Here is a 13820-nt window from a genome sequence, read left to right on the forward strand (position 1 = left end):
CCCACCCCGATCCTACATAAATTTACGCAAAGGTTCATATACATTGGCGGACAAAAGTATTGGCAGAGCATGGTTTTTGTGGTACAACGGCTTATAACTACCAACAATAAGTTGATTTGAAGGGAAAACCTTTGGCATTTATTATCTATTCTAGTTTTATCACATAGTAGAAGCAATAATATAAATATATTGATTCGCGAAGCAATAACAAAAACGTATTTATTGAACATTTTATAGGTGGACAAAAATATTCGCACACTCGGATAAAAACGTTTAAAAATGACTTGAAATTAAATATTAATATTAGTTGGCCCTCCTTTCCTTTTAAGAACTTCCTTTAATCGTTTGGGCATTGAATTAACTAACTTTTTTGTAAAATTGGAATCGATTTTATTCCATTCTTGTAAAAGAATATACTTGAAGTCTGCTTTGCATGTTATACGATGTTTTCGAATCATCTTTCACAATTCATTCCAGAGATGTTCGATACGACTCATGTCTGGACTTTGGGGTGGTGTATTTAGGGAATGAGAAGTATTATAAATGATCCAATGGCGTACGATGTAAGCGGTGTGCTTTGGATTGCGGTCTTGTTGGAAAGAGAAATTCCGCGGGAGATTTAATTCTTCCGCATTTTTTAATAAATTTTGTTTTAATATATTCAAATATGTGTATTTATCCATAATATCATCTATAAAAATTAATTCGCCAAACCCAGGTACTGCCATAGAACCCCACACCATAACTCCACCACCTGCATGTTTTACACTCTATTGTAAATTTCGTAGATCAAATTCAGTATTTGGCTTCCTCCAAACTAATATTCTACCATTTGATTTAAATATGTTAAATTTGCTTTCATCTGAAAACAGTATGTTGCTCCAAAATATTGAATCCTTTGTTATAAATTCTTTGGCAAATTCAACCCTCGTCTTTCGATTTTTTCCCGATATGTAGGGCTTTCTTCTAGCAACACACGAAGAATATCCAGCAGTTTTTAATACCCTTCGCACAGTTTTCGAACTTACATCTTTTTGACACTCTTTATTTAATATCATTCTGAGTTCTGAAGAGTTTAATTTAGGATTTTTCTTCACTTCGTTTACAATTTTACGTTTTTCTCTAACAGATAACTTGGGAGGACCACCACATCTGTTTGCACTATCAAAATCTGATTGATTTATAAATCGTTTTACAATACTTTTAATAGTAAAGCGACTTTTGTTAACAATTTACGATATTTCGTTATAAGATTTTCGCATTTTATACAAATTTAATATTATTTCTCTCTCTTTACTTGTCGTTTCTTTCGCTTTTCTTGACATTATTACTTTTTCTTACTTTCGCTGTTGCTAAACGACTGAAGTTTAAGATGACTGTTGTTAAAAATGACAATCGGGGTATCACCTAACTAGATTTTAAAATGACGATCGAAAATTTTTCAAACTAATGCGGATATACTACATTTAGCATCATGTACCAATATTTTTGTCCACCCATAAAATGTTCAATAAATGCATTTTTGTTATTGTTTCGTGAATCAATGTATTTATATTATTACTTCTACTATGTAATAAACTAAAATAGATAATAAATTAATATGTCAAAAAGTTTTTTCCTTCAAATCAATTTGTTTACTAGTTATAAGCAGTTGTACCATAACAACCATGGTGTGCTAATACTTTTGTCCAGCACTAATATTATTATTGAAATTACAGTCCTTTGCCAAATAATTTTTGTAAAAGCATTAATAAAATTATATACGCTCATTTATTTGTTTGGTTACCTTTGTAACGTAAGTAATATGTCTTGTGGGATGTTATGCATCCACTTATGACTCATAAATTCAATAAAAAATAATAAATGGTTTTATATAGCAGCTGATTGAATTTGTCTACATGACTGCTATCATGGACAAATATACATATATAAAATAATGGTTTCATTTAAGAAAACAAATTTTTCATCGAAATTTCTTTTACTACATGATTTATAAAAAAATAATATATACCGCATATACCAAAAAATTATACACTACTACCATGATGTACCCTTTAATAATAAACTTGTGTAAAAACATTGAATAATATTTAATAAGCGACATTTGATCAACTAACCAGGACGAGCTAACCTATATGGGAACAATAGAGCATTGAGCAGTGGAACCTAAAAAGTCTCCAATTTCGCCTATTAGCAGAATCTATCGAATAGTGCAATCAAAAAGCACACAGCATCAAAGATTTGACATTTCAGGCATGTAATTAGAATGCACACGATATTTATTTGCTCGTACAATATTGTAATTTATTTATGTGCTGGTAATCTATGTATGCACGTGTAAAATAAATCACGTAACTCGTTCATCACGAATAACCTCTGAAATGCAAGTTTAAAACAAATCATTTCATGCAACGTTACACGATATCGATAAAAATATATATACACTTATACACGATGCTGCTATTAATAAATGAAATATTCACGTTAAAGTAAAGAATTTGGAACAATGCGATATATTTTTTGATAACACTGTTCAACACGAACTTCGATTTTCGTTTTCGAAAAACACGAGATTTTAGAAAAACGATTTTCGGCTAAATTGAGATATTACATAAAAACTACTCTCGTCTTAAAAGTTAGAGGAAATTTTCTCAAGTTAATTATTATACTTATTTGTGCTTTTGAATAATTGTAATTGATCAAAAAATTTTAGAAACGAATCTCCTACACAGTATCGTATCCTGTATACTTTCCTAAAGAAAAAATCATACAGCGGAATTGTTGTGACAATTTTCAATTCTTCGTTATTTCACCTTTTCACTGAAATATGAAGGCTACTGTTTCTTAATTGTAATATGTAACATTTAACTATATGAGTTGAAGAAAGTACTGAATGCTGGGTAAAAAAATATTAAAGTCGAAGGTATTTTTTAATAAATTCGTAGCCATTTGTGTGATTTCAAGTACCAGGGTACTTTCACTATTACAATTGTATCCACTTTGAAATACAAAAATCAATAACAATTCTGATTATACTAAAAATGAAGGGAAATTTAATAGCTGTGAATAACCGATTTTGATAAAAATATTTCATTCAAATCTTCCTCATCTATAAACGTCTATATGTAAATTAAAAATAACTCTCAAAATTTGGGAATGAAAAACGATTTATCTCCATATCTTGAAAAAAGTGCCAAAAGAAAATTATATTTTGTTCATGACAATTTTAACTTCGTCAACAATTTTCCGAAGTATCAATATATTTAAAAAATATAACAAAAATCAACACCTGTTTATTAATGTACTTGTAATTGGTCATCTTTAACCTCTAGGTATGGACGATTATATAGATAAAAGAAAATATAGTTCAAATATTTTTTCGAATACTATAATCTTCATAAATGTCATCACAGTCAATAACTAATATTTGGGAAACTTTCTCTATAAGTGGAAAAATATCTGTCAATGAGATACATAAGATTTTTAATAATACTTTATAAATTTTACATCAAGTGTACTTAAACATTTTCGTTTCTCAAATTATTTAACACTAAAGCTACCAAATTAGTAAAAATAGGCAGATTTCGATTTTTTTTTGCAGATATTCAAAACATGAGGATATATTGACAAAAGTAAGGTTGACTGCTATTCAAATAAAAGCGTAATTATATATACTATACGTTGCAGACAAGAAGTCCGCTGAGCAAAACGTAGTAGGACCGAGTTCCCATCAACCCACACTAACTCAACCATTTTAACGCCATCATAGGAGGAGAATAAACTCGCTTCCCTTATTGGCAGTAATGATGTCTTTCTATTAGCCTGATCATATAGCACCATATGACGAAGAAAATAAACGAAACAATCAAGATAAAGTAAGATAAAAATAGATGCAATCACATACCTAAAGCATTAATTTCAGATTCCTCCGATGAATGTTCATTTCTAAATTTTATTTAACTATACTTATATTTCATATACATATTAACCCTTTGCACTCGAGAGGCGCCTCTCAGTCACCATTTAATCATATTCTAAAGATGGATGTTAATTAATATATCAAATTTACAATTACCCAACGATGCGTGGAATATCGAAGTAAAATAATTTTACGTCTTAATTTTCATACGATTTCTTATTTACTGTTTCAGAAATATCGTCGACTTTATGGCAGAAAGTCTTCGAATTACTATTTTCCTGTGACGAAAAAGTCGCCGAGCGCAAAGGGTTAAATATGTATTCAATATTTATGAAATATAAATGAAAATAATCATGTTTTGCTCATGCAGTATTACTCTCATATTCACAGGCTTGCAATGTATTATTCGAGTATGGGAATTTTACGGATGTCTTACGCCTATGTTAACGTATAACTTCGCCGAACCTGAAGGTAGTAGTTTCGGTGCTAGTAGAATACCCCTCTAGCCCCTGTAATGAAACAGTGGACTTCCAGTCTTCAACGCATAGTATATATCCATCTTCATCATATCATTTGGATTATTATAATTCGCGTATAGTATATTTAGCTATTCGTTACAGGTTAGTAATCGTAATTGAGGAATTCTTTAAAATTAGAGAAAGAAAGTTAGTAAAGGACATAATATATCATACAAGTATATACAAGTAGTGAACTTTATTTTAATTTAATTTAATTATGATTTCAATTGATTTTATTTCAGATATTTTCTGTAATGCAGAAAATGATAATAGTTATTTTGGAAATAGTGATAATTTGTCTGATAGTAACGTAATTTCAGTACAAATGTAGGTGACTCAAACTTTCGAACGTTAGTGAAAGAAGAGAAAATTTCGAAAACGAAAATATTCGTGTAAGTGTTTCTACCGTTCGAAAATATTTAGTACGTGAAGATCAACCTCGATCAGAAGTTAATTTCTTAACGAAACCTTATGTTGTTGCACATACAATTAGTACGCCTGTTCATTGCGTGTAGCCTATGAACCTTTTCTAGTTCATCTTCACGAATTTTGTTTATTATCTATAATGTTGTACAATATTATTAGTATTCGTTCGGTGAAAATTAATAGAAGTATATATAAAAGTTAATAATAATAGAAGTTAATTTCTTAACGAAACCTTATGTTGTTGAACATACAATTAGTACGCCTGTTCATTGCGTGTAGCCTATGAACCTTTTCTAGTTCATCTTCACGAATTTTGTTTATTATTTATAATATTGTACAATATTATTGGTATTCGTTCGGTGAAAATTAATCCCGATTATCGAGGAACCTGAACAAGAACTAAATATTATCGCAAACGGTTAACTAACTCTAATGTAGATACTAATATTATCCATTAGAATGGAAGTACCTACTCGATGAGCCATGTACGATTAATACAAGTTCCTTTAAGTGTTTCTGGAATTATTACATTATCAGCTATAAAGATACGATCATTCTTGTCTTTGGATATAACTCATAATAAACTTCAGTTTTTAAGTTTCCTTGTAGAAAGTAATCAAATGGCATTAAATTCAGAGATTGAGTCGTGTCTAATTCATATTTTACTAAAGAATATTTCAGTCATTATTTTTCATAGTTTTTTACACAGCGTGTAATATTTTGTCAAAATTGAACAACTCAAGATGACTACTACATTTCGATAAAAATTGTAAAATAGCAGAAAATTAATCACATATTGCATACCTTCCTTTTGTAGGAGGTGTGGTTCGGGGGACCAAAGGGACTCGGGTTAAAATTAAAGAAAGTTTCTTGTCTCAAAAAGTTTATTCTTTACACGTTGTTTTCTTACTTCGATGAGAATCTTTAACGAACTAAGGTTGAGACACGCGTGCGGAGGTCTTCCTCTGTCGATGCTTCTCGCTTTCGATCGTCTCATAACGGACCCGATTGTTGCCGGTTTTCTTACAGTTTCGGCCATTCTCGGCCACGCGAAGATGATAACGCATACAATGTCAATCCATGATTCCACTTAATCCGAGCCGACGGTTCTTCGACTACTCTTTCATCCATGAAAGATAATGAAGGATCATGATTACCAATTCTTTTAATATTTTGCTTCAGTGAACCAATTTGAATTGACGGTAACTCTTGACAAATTGAATGCAAATGTAAATTCTTGTTCCAAGTGGTCAGATTATTAAGTGGACAGAATATTTATCAGACGGCAATAATAATTGGAAGACGCGCCTCGCCGTCCTTCATGAGAATCAACAAATTATAAAACAAGACATCAGACGATCGTGAGAAGTGGAAGACATAAGACGGTTTGGAGAAATCAAACAGAACACATCGGATGACGTTAGCGAGAATTCACACAGAAAACATCAGGCGGTTTTGGAGTTCAGACAAGACGCATCAGACGTGAATTAGAGTTCGAAGACGTAAGACGGTAGTTGGGAGAAAACGAGAAGACAGAAAACGGAGGACGAAAGACAAGACAAAAGGCAGAGACGATATAGCACACACACCAATCACACGTACACAAATCATAATCGTGTAATAAAGTGTAAATACAAGCAAGACAAACTGCGCTTTATTACAACACCTAAGTGCTCAGTGTCTCGTAAAGATTCGGCACACTGAGAAAAAGGGCAACACAATTACACTACACGCTACCCCCTCCGCGTGGAGCTCATCTACATCCACGCGGTGCAACATGATTTAAAAGTTGTTCCATCGATAGATGCAGATCTTCGGATCTCTCGCAAAGCCAATTCCAGACTATTCCCCGCAGACGCTGCACGATCACTAATTTCATTGCGATTTTGTCAAGCGTGTACATCTGCTGCAACAACGTTGCTTGCTGTTTCCAACTGCTGAATTCCTGGTCATCGGCCCGAGAATTCATTTCACAACTGTGCTATCAATCCTAAGTTATCAGCTCTGTCGCTCAATTTGCATGTTTTAGACTTTGACGCTGACATCTCGCATGGCAATAGCTGTATTTTGCGTTTCAATAGAACTTTTTCCCGCTGAACAAGCTCCAACTCCCGTGTAGCGTCCTACGGTATCGAATCTCTTCGATTTCCAAGAACGTTTATCACGCGCCAAATTAATATTGCGTGACTAGTTGTAATAATAATGATCCAGAATGTGTGTGGTCAAAAGAGAGTGTTTATTTAGAGAAAGGTGTAGAATAGTTATAATGTAGACGTTAACGGAGTACTGTTTCGAACACGCGTTTCTATGTGTAATTGAGATGTTTTAAGGCTCGGTGCCGAAGACGAACTGACTTCTCGATTTTGCTCTATGTCCTGTCTCGTCGTGTTAGGTCCGGAGTTTTCTCTAGTTTAGTTCTGATTGGGTAAAATAGATGTTGGTGGTGGAAAGGTAAAGAGTTTTAATTGGACAGAGGGTGTGACATAAGGACCTTTGGCTAAGGAGTAGGAAACTGTCAAGGAGCCGATTTCTGATGGTCAATGACGTGATTTATAAGTGCCGTCCGTCTGTCGCTTGTTGGGTCTGTCACAAGTGGGTCCCATCTGTCGCGTCTGGTACTAGTAAAATTCCTAATTTTGCTTTACCTTTATAAGCTTAATCCGCTAGAACGGCGTTGAGGCACATCGAACCTCCGGAATTGCAGTCGCGGTATAAAATATAAAATAAACCGTTAGGTCTGGCAAAAGTGTAAGCCTTAGAATAAAATTATGTTATAAACACGCTCTCCGGGACGGAACATCCCGTCTGCTTATCGGCTCTTCTACCGGGGTTGTCTACGCTGTTCCACCGACGCATGGCGGGATATTCCTAAAACGTTCTTCGTTCCCTTCTTCCATCCATTGACAGGCTGCGTCCATTGAGACTCTTTGTGAGTGAAATCGAACAAATCTTCCTTGCCTCCTGGCATCTTCATTCGCCTGTCCCTTCGGCCACAATACAAATCACTACACGCAATCATCAAGACAATTGGATAGTTTCAAACACTACTACGGATGCGGAACACAAAGACTTCACGTAACGTAGGACAGTTTCAAACACCACTACTAACGAGGTACACAAAGACTTCGCGTAACGTAGGGATTACAAAAGGGAAAAGAAGTTCTCAAATCTCGACCCACGGTTGCGGGGGCTATCCCACTTGTGAATTGCAGGAGTTGTGATTCGGAGGACCGAACGGACTCGGATTAAAATTAAAGAAGATTTCTTGTCTCAAAAAGTTTATTCTTCGCGCACTCTTGCTCGGTCGAGAGTCTCCAACGAACTAAATTCGAGACACGCATGCGGTCTTCCTCTGTCGATATTTCTCGTTCTCGATCGCTTTATAACGATTGAAAGCCATCGAGGGCACAAAGTCGCCGCTATGCGTCTGTCGACGATCGCTTGGACCCGATTATCGGCGGTTTTCTTATACTTTATATAAAACAAGTCGATACTGCACACATTAACGGCAAATTTCTGAGACAGAATGAAATCAGTTACTCTGTATAAATCCCCAATAACGAAGAGAAATATTGTACATTGTTTTCTAATAAGTTTCATAACAATTGGCCGTAATGGATAATTTTGAACATCACTATGACCTCCGAATTTGGTATATTATTTTAACTTTATACGAAACAGGAAATATAGTTAAATTTCTAACGGTGTTATTAATTAATAGATTGCATGATTGTGTGGAAGTCGAGAAAGCTATTAAATTCCTTTTATTTTGCGATAAAATACGAATTAGACAATATAGATTATAGATAAATAATTAAATAAAGACAAGACATAAAGAGAAAATGTTGATTTTAATGTTTGAAAAATTTATAAGGCTTCGAAAAGGATTTTTCTTACAAAATAACCTTGGGTATAAAATTATATGTCACGTATAATGATACATATTATAGGTTGACCACTATCGCGTTAAACGTGTGTAATAATTGCAATATAAAAATGTTTAATATCATCTAAGGATACATCCATCTAATAGGGATATATTACCCTGCAGCGCAAAACTGAATACACGAGAGAAATGTCAGAAAAAAATATTTAATAAAGATAACATTGACTCCTAAAATGATAATTCGAAAATAATTATACCCAGCGAAAAACCTTTGCACAAAAGTTGTCTAATTATTAACATATAAAAGGGTTTACGAAAATTTTTATTCATTCCCGAATAATCATTTTGGCAATCGATATTTGTGATTTCATATGATTTCCCCCCTCCCTTTAAACTGGACTTACAGGAGTAAAGTAAATAAATACATAAAAAATATTATTATATTATCTTTACTTATCGTTCTATAAAATTTTATTCGCAACACACCTTCTTTTGAAAGTATAAAATTATAGCCCAGAAATTTTTATTATTATTGCAGTTGAAGTGCAATACCAATTAATTTATGTAACTATTATGGATACAAAATCTTTGTGTGAATACCTAATTTCCAGTACTTGAAATGAACAATAGCTGGAAGGAATGCGTGAATATTGAATACATTGTCTAAATGTAATTGAATGTTTTTTAAAAATGTCGATACGGTTTATCTATACCTATTGATAAAAATTAATAAACAGAGCAGTTATTTGTAAACATAAATATGCAAATGTGTATAAAACTACTTTATATGTTAAGATACATAACAATATGGTTTGTGTAATATATAGTATTTATACGCTATAAATACTCAAAATAAATAGTTACAGATACAATATATATAGTAAAATATTTGACAGAGTTCCAGATATTCGAGATAAAATTATAAAACGTAATAATTTCGTGCACCATTTTGCAAAACCGTATGATATTATTCGATGAGAAGAAGATATCTACAAGATTACTTTTTCAATATGATAGTCAAACCAAACATTCATTCGAATTAATTAAAACGTTCCTTACACAGCGAAATGTTAATGTAATCAAGAAGGCAAGCTCAATATATGATTTGAACATTATAGAACATTTGTGGAATCACATTGAAATTGGTCCTTATATAGAACGAAATTAACAGAAAAAAATCAAAAACATAATATATTGTAGGATATCAAAAGAAATCGCAAATCGGCTATTGCCAATAAAAACAAATTGTAAACCGATCGATATCTTCTAGAAGCAAATCGAAAAGTTATTCTATATAACAAAATTAAGTTGCTTGGCTCCTCTACGGGGAGGTGAAGCGTAGGTTAAGGAAAGCATAAAAGCGTGGTCCTTGACAGCCAAAACAGAATCCTTGGAAATCGGTTGTGACCAGCACAAGCGTGAGTCGCTTGGTGCTGGAAAAAGAGTTTTAAAAGAGTGCGTCCTTGTGTGTTTTCATTTCGTTATCTTGTTGTTCTTTTCCTAAGTTAAATCAGTTTACGAGTTTTGAGTTTGTGTTATTGTGTTCTTGTTCTTTCGTGAATTTTCGGTGTCTCAAGACCAGTATTCGCCATCCTACAATATATATGTGGAATTGTAATAAGTACGGCCCTGGAAGAATGTCAAGTGTGTCTGGGTTTAGAATGAAAGTGACCATGTGCGCGAGGATCGATTGCAATGAATGTTTATGTTAGAGTGAAAGCCTGGGTATGGGAAAGAACAGACTGAATGCTTAACTAAGGGTGCAAGGGCGCGGGCAGCACCAGTCTTTCACGGTCCTCAAAATAGTGTCTAAGAAATAAAAGTCGAGCGTACCCGTAGCGGGTCTCTAGTTTCGTAGCCGATAATATAAGTATAAGTTTATTATATTTGAAGAGGTAGTAAAGCAACATTACTTTAGCCCACCCACACACCCACCCCGATCCTACATATATATAAATTATAATAGATTGAGTATGCTGCACAGGTGCCATACAGTTATAAAATCCAAAAGCTTTCCGATATTTTATTCTGCTACTAGAATAAATCGAAAGGTCGAAACAAAACATATAACTTTTCTCATAAAAATTTTATTTGATTTCATTAATCTAATACCAATCGTAGCCTCTTGAATAATTTAAAAAAGCAATTAAACTGACTACTTTTATGTCTGACCTATTCATGTTAGGAAATAAAGAATAAAGAATAATTTCTGAAGAATTTTATGTCACAAGTTCCGTCAATCTGTGTAAATGAATGAACGAATAAGTAAATAAAAGGTATCAGAAAACAGTATGCGTCAAGATGAAAGACGAAAAAAAATTTTAAAACCTGGAATCAGAGCTAAAGGAAACCTAATAAGAATGAAAGTTGCCGTAATGGTTCGTTAATTAATATTAAAAAATTCTTTGCAAGTTTCGATTTATGAAACTTTTTGAACTCATTTGGCTCTATTAAAATAAGTACATGAAATACGAATATTATTAATTGATACCGCGAAACGACGGGCAACGAATAATCACCGCGAAATAATTTTCTGTTTTTGATAAAAGATAATTAACTTGTTAATTGCATAAGTTATTATCTAGAAGCTTTACAGTCACAGAATTAAAAATTCGTAGCAAAAAATTAATCCGAATTAAGTCACGTTAAACTCAAATAAATCTAAATATAACGTAACGTGTAATTAATATAACTGTAATGGGATTTTCAAAAGTAAAGAATCAGTGAAAGATAAATGTTTACTTTCAGAGTATCAGTAGTCTGTGTTGACGAGTTAATTCGTCTGCACTGAATGACAGATTAAGCAGAAATCTTAACATCGCTAACTATTTTCCGTTGTATAAAATATATTAGTTATTTTCTCGTAAGTAATATATCTTTAATAATTTTATATATTATATAATACAGATTGTAAATATTTTATAAATATGACATAAATGAATTATAGTTATAATTACGTAAAATATAATTTAATATGTAAAACATTCTTTTAATTTTCTGAAATGAATAAATTTTGTATAAAATATAAATATAAAAATGACATGCATTAATATTTATAATATATATACATATAAAATCATATAAAGAAGAAAATAGCTTTAAAATTTACCGAATATACTAGGTATATACTGCCGTTCGTTATTTTATTATGTAAAATTGTGGTATTAAAAAAAATTAAATACCAATTATTTAAACATCCTCGTATATATATATCTTTCGTTAAATTTGTTTTTAAAGTTTTTCGTTAAAGTTTTACGAGAACAGGTTTATATTTTTATGCAATGGGATTTGATCGATTCTTCCAAACTGACAAAAGAAAGATTTACGTTAATCCGACAATCTACCGCTTCTATCACAAAGAAAGCACTTCGTTAATATATTTAATCTTCAACGATAAAATACGATATTACAGAAATGGTTTCTCTAAATTGTTGTGTCACTTTTGTACCAATCGATAGAAAAATAATATCGACGTTACGAATTTTCAATGGAAATTTTTCAGATTAACTGTGAAATTAATTCTGGTGCACTCAACCTGTACATATATGATATTTTTCGTGTAAATGCAAACGTCTAAAAATTCGAAACGCGTGAAAGTGATGAAAAATTTGATCTCTGGAAACAACTTGTATCGAGTTACGCTTCTCTTTTTCTCGCAATACCGTGTATACTAAAACAAAAGTCGCTTACCGAGCACGATCCATATGACGATGACATTGCCACCCGTTGCCACCAACAACATCGCAGCGAATATAAGGGACCAGAACAATTTTTGCCACCATGGTAAATCAAAAGGTCGTTCTTGATAATTCAACAAACAATCTAAGAAAGCGTCGCGCAGAGCGTTGCGTTCGTTAGATTTCTCGAACGCGTTTTGCAATATTTCAAGAAGATCGCTACGATTGAACCTCAACAAAAACGTAATGTTCTGCTCGAGAACTGTAGCACTGCAGTTGTACAAACCATACAAGAACAAACTGTTCATTTTCTAGACCTGGCGGAAAGTATAGCCGACACCTCTTAAAAAAATAGCAATGTCGAATTGCGACGAATTTGGCTAAGTTTCACTTGCTCTTTTTCCATCTAAATTCTTTTCACGCGTAATTTACGTCGTTTTCTCCATTTTCCAATCGTTCAATCCACGTGTACGTACATATATGTAAAAACATTTTCGCCAAGAATATTCCATAAAATAGTTTCTTCATAGTTTTAAAGTTTATTTAAAGGTTTATCCTGGAACCTGATTTTGCTGTCATATAACGCGTCATTGTTTCTGAAATAATTATGAAAAAATTAATAATTTTGAATTACAACGTGACGATATCAACGATAAAATCTATTATACTAGAAGAAGAAAATGTAGCCAATGAAAAGAGGTATTTTGGCGGTTTAGTTATCCTTGCGAATTTTCACCCTTCTATTTCAGTAGTACGATATTACCAATTTATTTGCAGAATAATTCACTTTTCTATCATTACGATTCCTATTTTTTTTTTAATCGTTACATTCGTACACTTTTGTTATTCATATATTAACGGAAATATTTTTATTCGTGTATCAACTGTTACAGCAGTAATTCCGGCTTCGAATTAAACAAATTGATAAGCACAATAACAACGGCAAACTTGTTTCAATTAACTCAATCGTTAGTTTTCGCGGTGCACAAAGTTGACAAAGACCATTTAAAACTTGTTTCCCGTATAGGTATACATGAATATGGTGATTGCATCAACGCTGAACACTGCGTAGGAATTTTGCAGTGCTATTTAATACCATTACATTAATACTATCATTTAACTTCGTGGCTGTGTTTCTTTTCTCTCATATTCAGTGAGCATTACATATCGTCGTACTCTTCCATAAATGTAAAAAACGTATCGAAGGATAAATATATTTAAATATGTCCGAGTTTATAGTATAGGAGTTATAGAGCACGTTATTAATCGTTCATCCGTTTTTACTAATCTATGTACATGATACCAGTTTGAATGCGTCTGAATTAGAACGATTTCTCTTCGAACTTCTCTTCGAATTATGCGCACAGGCGCATAATTGTTTGTCTGTTGCTTTA

The 13820-nt window shown here is 32.6% G+C and overlaps 1 protein-coding gene across 1 annotated transcript in view; it reads right to left on the bottom strand.

The window, feature by feature from the left end:
- Positions 1-12734, bottom strand: part of LOC108549589 (tachykinin-like peptides receptor 86C) — an 81764-nt gene extending 69030 nt beyond the window's left edge. The window contains exon 1 of the mRNA XM_017903061.1: positions 12440-12734. Within this exon, the coding sequence (XP_017758550.1) occupies positions 12440-12734 (295 nt within the window). The remainder of the gene's footprint in view (positions 1-12439) is intronic.
- Positions 12735-13820: the final 1086 nt, after the last annotated feature.

The sequence above is a fragment of the Eufriesea mexicana genome, unplaced genomic scaffold (genome assembly GCF_001483705.2).
Source record: "Eufriesea mexicana isolate 0111107269 unplaced genomic scaffold, ASM148370v2 scaffold2100, whole genome shotgun sequence".
In the NCBI taxonomy this organism is placed as follows: domain Eukaryota; kingdom Metazoa; phylum Arthropoda; class Insecta; order Hymenoptera; family Apidae; genus Eufriesea; species Eufriesea mexicana.